Source organism: Colobus angolensis, unplaced genomic scaffold (assembly GCF_000951035.1).
Source record: "Colobus angolensis palliatus isolate OR3802 unplaced genomic scaffold, Cang.pa_1.0 Scaffold6, whole genome shotgun sequence".
Classification (NCBI taxonomy): Eukaryota; Metazoa; Chordata; class Mammalia; order Primates; family Cercopithecidae; genus Colobus; species Colobus angolensis.
This window is the reverse complement of record NW_012119598.1, coordinates 2635361-2644598: the sequence shown is the minus strand read 5'-3', so window position 1 is coordinate 2644598 and position 9238 is coordinate 2635361. Positions and strand designations below refer to the sequence as shown.

Below are 9238 nucleotides of genomic sequence, written 5' to 3'. Positions count from 1 at the left end.
AAGATGGCTTGTCAGTATGGATTCCTTTAATATTCACGTCATTCCTATCAGATTTATATTATTGTGCCCATTTTATAGATGAGAAAATAGAAGTATAGAAATGTTTCATACCTTAACCAAAGCCACAGAGTTAATAAGTGTCAGGCAATTTAAGTCAAGTGAGTCTTTTTTCTAACACCAGTGAAAAACTATTGAAACATTTTTTAACAGGCATGTGACATGGTCAGGTTTACCTATTAAAAATATCACACTTGTGGCCATGCGCAGTGACTCATACCTGTAATTCCAGCATTTTGGGAAGCTGAGGCAGGTGGATCACTTGAGGTCAGGAGTTTGAGACCAGCCTGGTCAACATGGTGAAACCCCATCTTTACTAAAAATACAAAAATTAGCTCGGTGTGGTGGCACACACTTGTAGTCTCAGCTACTCAGAAAGCTGAGGCAGGAGAATTGCTTGAACCCAGGAGGCAGAGGTTGCAGTGAGCCGAGATTGCACCACTGCACTCTAGCCTGGGTGAGAGAGTGAGACTGCATCTCAAAAATAATAAAATAAATAAATAATCATGCTTGTTGCAATGTAACCAAAGAATGTCTTGGACTAGAATGGAGGCAAAAAAATTTAGTGGTGGACTGATTATAAGGGATGTCAATGATGATACTGACTTTCAGAATTGCAATGCTAAAGGGATGATGGCACTGCTGGCCAAGACAAAGGACAAATTGGGGGGAAATGTATTTTAAGTCTTGTACATATTGATTTTACAGGGACTTTGATCCTTCCCTTGAAGACGTTAAGTAGAAACTTCGTTGTAAAGATCTGTTGCCTAAATGGCTAAAAATATAAAATGTGAGGCATAGCATAGCAATAATTAAACCATAACTGAAGATGAGATGGCTTTGGAACAAGCATAATTGGGGGAAAAGAGGGTATTGAACAAGTAGCTCAAGGAACTCAAAATTTTAAATGCTTTGTAGAAGAGAATATGCCTACAAGTTGCCACTGAACCAGGAAGAAGTTAAGAAGGCTATTGTGACAAGGGAGCTAAATAGAATAGTTCAAGGGGAAGGATGTGGTCAACAGTGCCAAAAATTGTCAAGAGAGCAAATGAGATGAGAAACAAAATATCTCTTGGATATAGAAATCGTAAAATCACTGGAGATATTGGCCATTTCAGTAGAATAATAAAGGCAGATGCTAGAACTGGGATGTGGTAGGATAAGTTGGAGGTAAGAAAATTGCAAGAAATCCAGATAATACTGTGTAAGAAAATTTAGCTGTAAAGGAAATGGGAAGAAAGGTGATAGTAGGGGTATATGAGATATAGAATAGAGAGAATTTTTCAAAAAGGAGAGACTTTTGACTTGACTTAAAATGGTACCCCCATTTTAAGCCAATGGACTCTGATTTCTTTGCCTCCTTTCCAAGGTTGCTTATATTTTCCCAATTTGTAAATATCAGCGTCAATTTCCCCACCTGCAAAGTGGGGATTATATTTTATAATGTTGCTATACTTGGCTGTTAACTAGGAGCAAGTGAAATGTATGAGAACAATTCTGTTTTTCAATCACAATGGATGAATGTTAATGTCAGATAGATTTTTCCCCTTATGTTTCCTTGTAGAAAAGGTTATCCTTGGAGTAGAGGGTCTAAATATCAAAAGGAAGCTTCCAATTTGACATAGATTGGTTCAGTTTTTGGAAATATTAGAGAGATATAGATGCAAGCAAGACATAGAATCTCAAATGAAGATAAAAAGATTATATTGGCCATGAGATAACTCTGCTAACATAACAAGAGAACACAGACATACAGATAGAATTGTCCAGGCCTTTTGCACATTTGTCCATTAGTATTATCCTTTTTGTATTTATTTGAAAGAGTTCTATATTATAAGGACACTTACTCCCACTTTTTAATTATTTATTGCATACATTTCTGGAGTTTGGATATTTTAATTTTAATATGTGATTTATGCCATATAAATTTTCAGTATTTCTCACTTATTTTAACAAATGTTCCTTTATAGTTTTTATATGGCATAATTTGTATAGCAAGAACTTAAGCATCTTCAACCAGAGCATATATAAATATTTTTCAACATTTTTTTCCTAAAACATTTTTGATTTTTTCCCACTTTTGAAATTTTCAGATATCTGGTATCAAATTTATATTAGACATGAAGTAGGAATCCATGTCCAGCCAACCTTCACCACCACCACCTTGCTCATCGTCTTTAATTAGAACATGATGTTCAACCTCCAGGTTTTAGCCTCAAGCACCTAGCATGTTGTGTAACTCCCTCAAGGAACATTTCCTTGTGCTGGATCAAAACAGCCCACCTATCTGTGAGGTGCTTCATCCCTGCAGTGGAAGCGAGGAGGAAGAAAGGTGAACACCTTTTCTCAAGCACTTGTGCTCTCCTCTGCCAGAATCACTCAGAATGCTTCCCGGGTATATATTCTTGATGATTTTACTCATTCTTCAGGTTAAAGGTATGTCTCGCTCCTTTTATCAGGACTTTCTTATTATGCTATGAGGTCATGTTAGTCACAAACTTTAAATTGTAAGTGATAAAGACACTAACTATGCATTGGTGATTTTGCCGAGAGCTTCGACCAGATTATGGCTAATCATGAGAGTCCATGCATCTGTGTAATGCCACATCACTCTTGAGCACTCTGACCCACAGTAAGGAGGAGAAGGGAGTGGACAAGTACTGCATGCCTGCAGCATGGCAGGCACTGTGTTGGCCATTAGCTGTTTTGTATGTTAAAGTGTTTAAAATTCGAAATTAATATCCCCACTTTACAAGATAAAGAAAATGAGATGAGTATTTACAGATCAGAGAGATTAGGTTTGCTACTCATGACCACACAACTAATAAATTGGTAAAGCCTAGATTCAAATCAGAGCATATTCCAAAAAGCCCCTGCCCTCTCCTCTTTATTGCTCTTTAAGTACCACAACTTAATTAAGCAGGGCTCACCTCACAGATGACTATTAAGGTCATGAATAGAAGATTATGGTTAGCACTGATTCAGGACCAAAATTCTTTAACAGGTAGAGGCTTTATACTTAACTATGGAAGGTAAGACTTTAAATGCAAACATCCCTGGAAGACCAAATTCAGTAATTTACATTGAAACAGGCCACCAGTGCAGGCTTTGACAGGAGACAAAATCCAGAGTTTGGCATGAGGATAATCAAATGACAACTGCAGGTGGGGCACGGTGGCTCATGCCTGTAATCCCAGCACTTTGGGAGGCTGAGGCGGGTGGATCACCTGAGGTCAGGAGTTTGAGACTAGCCTGGGCAACATGGTGAAACACCGTCTCTACTAAAAATACAAAAATTAGCCAGGCATGGTGGCGTGTGCTTGTAATCCCAGCTACCCAGGAGACTGAGGTGGAAGAATCATTTGAACCAGAGAGGAGGATGTTGCAGTGAGCTGAGATCGCGCCACTGCACTCCAGCCTGGGCGACAGAGTGAGACTATCTCAAAAAAAAAAAAAAATCAATAAAATAAAAAATAAAATTACAGCTGCAGAACATGGCAAAAATATGGAGGAAATGGAAGGACACTGATTTATTTGGCTCCTTTCCAAGTTTCCTCATATTCTCCTGATTTGTAAATATCAGTGTCAATTTCCTTGTCAGCAAAGTGGGAATAATATTTTATAGTGTTGCTGTCCATGGCTGCTAATTGGGGGCAAATGAACTGTATTATAACAATTCTGTTTTTCAGCCGCTGTGGTTGAATGTTAATGTCAGACGGATTTTTCCCCTATGTTTCCTTGTAGAAAAGGTCATCCTTGGAGTAGAGGGTCAACAACTGGTTCATCCTAAAAAGCTTCCTCTGATACAGAAGCGAGATATTGGACACACCCATCATGATGACATAGAGGTACAGGTTTTGATTTAGTAAATAAGACTCATTGCTTTCACAGGCATGTAGACAGTTGTCTCTGGCTCCAACCGAAAGCAAATAGGGAGAGAGGAGTTTCAATGTTTCTAAGGACTCCCATTCAGCATACAGTATGTGCTTACGAATAAGCCACCTCTCACTGGGTTAGAAAACAAAAAGGAGTAAAGCTCAGGTTTAGGGGATACCATTCTAAATTTTCCAGTTTATGGAGTTCCACCAACGGCTTTTCAGGCTGACTTATAACAACCTCTTTTGTTCTGAGCCAGTGCCTGGCGAATGTCATCTTGAGCATTTTGCTTTCCCAGAGGTCTGGTATGCAGGTTTTTGTTTATAGAGTCTACAGCAAAGATGTACAACTTTCAGAGGAACTCAAAGACCTGCTTGGTCTGTTGCCTAGAAGGGTATTTATTCGGACATTAAAAATTAAATAAAAATATGTGAAATATTACTTTCAAAAGTAACAAATGCTTATTATAGAAAATAGGGAATATATATAAGTGGGAACAAGCTTAAAAATTAGGATGTTTTCAATTTCCACTGTTATAAAAGACATTAGATGAAGGTCCTTAGATATTTTTCATTAGGCACTTGATTTTTAAGCCTTAGGTTTTAATTTGGCTCATGGAGAATATTGACAGGCACTTTGTCCAAATGTGCTATGGAAGTCCCAACCCTTCCCAGTGAGTTTCTTCTGTCCACCATTAGAACAGCCAGTTTTTCAGGTTCTCACTTGTAAGGTTTCTCAGTCATATGTTAGATACATTTTGATTTTCTAAACAGTCCCATTGAGATCTCTTTCCTATGACTTGAGATGATTAAAATAAAAAAGCAACTCTCCATCTCCTCCCCTTTGGAAGTAATATGTAACTATTGTTCTTCAACAATTCTCTTTGAAAGAGTTCTCTCTTAATATCCAACTCTTTTCTCACTGTCTCAGACTTTGTCTTGGCTGAAGATTGGTACTCAGCTAAGGGGGCTTTCACCAGTTGTCTAACAGCCATTGTGCATACACTAGTGGGCTCTTCTCATAACTACTGTCTTAAGACTTAATCAAGACTGATGTTAAAAATCTCATTATGGCTGGGTGCAGTGGCTCATGCCTGTAACCCCAGCACTTTGGGAGGCCAAGGCAGGCAGATCACTCAAGGCCAGGAGTTCTAGACCAGCCTGGCCAACATGGTGAAACACCATCTCTACTAAAATTACAAAAATTAGCCAGGCATGGTGGCGTGCACCTCTAATCCCAGCTACTCTGGAGGCTGAGGTGGCAGAATTGCTTGAACCCAGGAGGCAGAGGTTGCAGTGAGCTGAGATCATGCCACTGTGCTCCAGCCTGGGCATCAGAGCAAGACTCTCTCAAAAAAAAATAAAATAAAATAAAAAATCACTATGAATATGCCAGAGAAGCTTGGATAAGGGCAAGAAATATAAACAATGAAACTAAAGCTTCTTGTAGTACCAGAATGTGCTCAAAAAGACAAAACAAAATTCAAACCACATTGAAGGGGTCTTGTCAAAAGAATTCAGAAGCCAACAGAAAGAGCTCCCAATGCCCAAAGCTGGGATAATTTGAAGAACAAAATAAATAACAGTTTTGTATTATAACATGAAGTATAAATAAATACCATGAGCCCATACTGATCTAAATAAATCATTGAATAAATTATAATAAATAAATAGAAAAAATGGACAATTCTCCTGAGAGAAGAATCAAATAATTTATGTAGATGCTGTCCTCTCCAGGAGATGGAACCTAAATCCCCACCCGTTAAGTGTGGGCTGTAGGTGGTGACTTCCTTCCAGGGAGTACAATATTGAAGGGGGGAAAGAGTAATTTTACAGAGAGAAAGATGGCAACACCACCTCAGCCACATAGTCAACTTTAACACTTGTTAAATCCTGTGGCTAGCAGGGTGTAATAAAATGGCATTTTCTATTGTGGTTCTCACCTCAAAATCCATAACATCAGTCTAAGCATGAGAAAAACATCAGAACAAAAACAAATGGTAAGACATCCTACAAAATGCTTGACAGACACTCCCCATAAAGGTCCAGATAATAAAAAATAAAAAAATAAAAACCTGAGAAACTGTGAGACTTGAGGAGGCTAAGGAGACATGACAACTAAATGTAGTGTGGGATCTGGGATCAGATCCTGAAAGAGTTAAAGTACATTAGGGAAAAACTATGAAAACCTGAATAACTATACACTTTAATTAATAATATTATATGAATCTGGGCTCTCATTCATTGTGACAAATAGACTATAGTAATGTCAGATGTTAACGAACAGGGAAACCTGAGTGCAGAGTATGTGGAACTCTGCACTGTCTTTCCAACTTTTCTGTAAACCTAAAATGATTCCAAAATAAAAATTAAAAACCAAATTCTTATTAAAAACAACATTAATGACACAATTTAAAATATATTAACAATATCCACAATATTAACAATAATCTTTTAATATTTGTTAATATAAAATCCACATTTCAATTTCCAAAAAGTTCCATTACACCCATACATGCATGTACACATACACGCAGACACACACACATACACACCTCTACACACACAACTCATCATGTTGCAAAATGTGACCAAATGATTTCTATCTGATTAAGTACCTAGCCTAGTTTCTTGGCACCCCCGCCTGGGAATTCTGTGTCTTTATGATAAAACTGTAATTTTATTGTTCAACTTGCAGTCAAAACAGCCTTAACTTATGCACACTTAACATTGAGCAAATACAAAACTCTCCTTCCAACCTCATAGCTGCCCCTCTTCAGATCCTCCTTGCTATAGTAGCATAGCTCTACAAGTTGAACAAATCAGAAATCTGGGCTTAGTCTTGACTACCTTACACCATCTCTAACTATCACTGAGCCTTGTAGATTTTCAGGGCATAGGCATGGGCAAGGACTTCATGTCTAAAACACCAAAAGCAATGGCAACAAAAGCCAAAATTGACAAATGGGATCTAATTAAACTAAAGAGCTTCTGCACAGCAAAAAGAGCTTTCTCCACAGAATGGGAGAAAATTTTTGCAATCCACTCATCTGACAAAGGGCTAATATCCAGAACCTACAAAGAACTCAAACAAATTTACAAGAAAAAAACAAACAACCCCATCAAAAAGTGGGCAAAGGATATGAACAGACACTTCTCGAAAGAAGACATTCATACAGCCAACAGACACATGAAAAAAGGCTCATCATCACTGGCCATCAGAGAAATGCAAATCAAAACCACAATGAGATACCATCTCATACCAGTTAGAATGGCAATCATTAAAAAGTCAGGAAACAACAGGTGCTGGAGGGGATGTGGAGAAATAGGAACACTTTTACACTGTTGGTGGGACTGTAAACTAGTTCAAACATTGTGGAAAACAGTGTGGCGATTCCTCAAGGATCTAGAACTAGAAATACCATTTGACCCAGCCATCCCATTACTGGGTATATACCCAAAGGATTATAAATCATGCTGCTATAAAGACACATGCATGTGTATGTTTATTGCAGCACTATTCACAATAGCAAAGACTTGGAATCAACCCAAATGTGCATCAGTGACAGACTGGATTAAGAAAATGTGGCACATATACCCCATGGAATACTATGCAGCCATAAAAAAGGATGAGTTCGTGTCCTTTGTAGGGACATGGATGCAGCTGGAAACCATCATTCTCAGCAAACTATTGCAAGAACAGAAAACCAAACACCGCATGTTCTCACTCATAGGTGGGAATTGAACAATGAGATCACTTGGACACAGGAAGGGGAACATCACACACAGGGGCCTATTGTGGGGAGTGGGGAGGGAGGAGGGATAGCATTAGGAGATATACCTAATGTAAATGACGAGTTAATGGGTGCAGTACACCAACATGGCACACGTATACATATGTAACAAACCTGCACATTGTGCACATGTACCCTAGGACTTAAAATATAATAATAAAAAAAGCATGTAAATGTCTTTTAAAGTTATCTACTCCTTACTCCTCTGCTCAAATCACCTGCATTCATCAATAGCCTTAAATGGTTTTCCTGGCTACAGTACTGAGTTTTGCTTATCCATTATCTATAATAAGTAAAGTACTAAAACACCATGCTTGCTACCATACGTTTCTGCCTAGATATTTAGCTTCTCTTTGTCCTTGGGATAAGGCCCAAATCCTTGACTTACTAGGTTGTGCATGATTTACTCCTTCCCACCTTGTCATTTTCATTTCTATTCAACTTACATTTGATTTTCCAGCAATATTGATCCTCTCTTTGTTCTTCAAATGTGTCATGTTCCTTCCTGGCTCAGGGCCTTGGCATGTGCAGTTCCCTGCCCCTACCTTCTTGCAATACCCCTGGCACAGTACTTGCACCTCTCCTAGTATAATGCTCATTACACTCCACTATGTGTGCTTGGTTATCCAGTGTTTTTCTCTGCCAAGTAGGGTCTTCCATGAGGGCAGAGAACTCCACCTTCTACATCATTGTATTTTCCATATTACTGTGCCTGAAATAGCAGGCATTGAATAAATGAATGAACAGTCATCTCAAAGAAATGTGCAACACGTATGACCAACAACTGTGAATCTTAAATTATAGAGAATTTTTATGAAGCATGAAGAAATAAAATACCACAAAAGAAAATGGTGAAAGAACATGAATCAGAATCCATATGAAAACTATAAGTAACTCAATAAATAAAGGAAAAATATTGATGTGAATGATCATCCAGGAAAACAATTTATCACAATAAGTTATCAATTCATTGTCTGAAATATTTGTATTAATCATAATAGCTATTACTGGTAAGAAGCCAAGGAAACAGAAACTGCTGTAAATTGATGGTGAAGTTCTAAATATGTCCACTTCCTTTCTTCATGATAGTTTGGCAATATTTATCAAAAGCTTTACATTTTTTTTCATGTCATTGAAAATGCAGCTCTGTCCAACTACAAGGAAAACCCCAAACCAAATTTCTCATAGTAAATATAGATTAAATAAATGAAGTTTCACTCACATTGTGCTTAGCTGCCTAAAGACATATACTATGAAAAATTTATTAAAATAGGAAATAGTCATGATTTATCATTGAGTGGAAAGTAGACGAAAAAACAGTATATATAAAAATTGTTTTAAAAATGTGTGAACAGGATATCTGTGTATAGGGCTGCTGCATGGACATACGGTAAATGGTGTATCCTTGGATGAGGAGAGAATCTGCATTTTCCATTGTATTGTATTTTATGACTAGAAACTATAAATAATATACTACATTATTAATTATAATTAAATTAAACTATAATATGC

General features: G+C 37.6%; 1 protein-coding gene across 1 annotated transcript in view; it reads left to right on the top strand.

The window, feature by feature from the left end:
- The first annotated feature begins 2262 nt into the window (after positions 1–2262).
- ADAM7 (ADAM metallopeptidase domain 7) overlaps positions 2263–9238 on the top strand; it is a 69110-nt gene continuing 62134 nt past the window's right edge. Inside the window, exons 1-2 of the mRNA XM_011962893.1 lie at positions 2263–2493; positions 3802–3911. Coding sequence (XP_011818283.1) covers positions 2442–2493; positions 3802–3911 — 162 coding nt within the window. The 5' untranslated portion in view covers positions 2263–2441. The remainder of the gene's footprint in view (positions 2494–3801; positions 3912–9238) is intronic.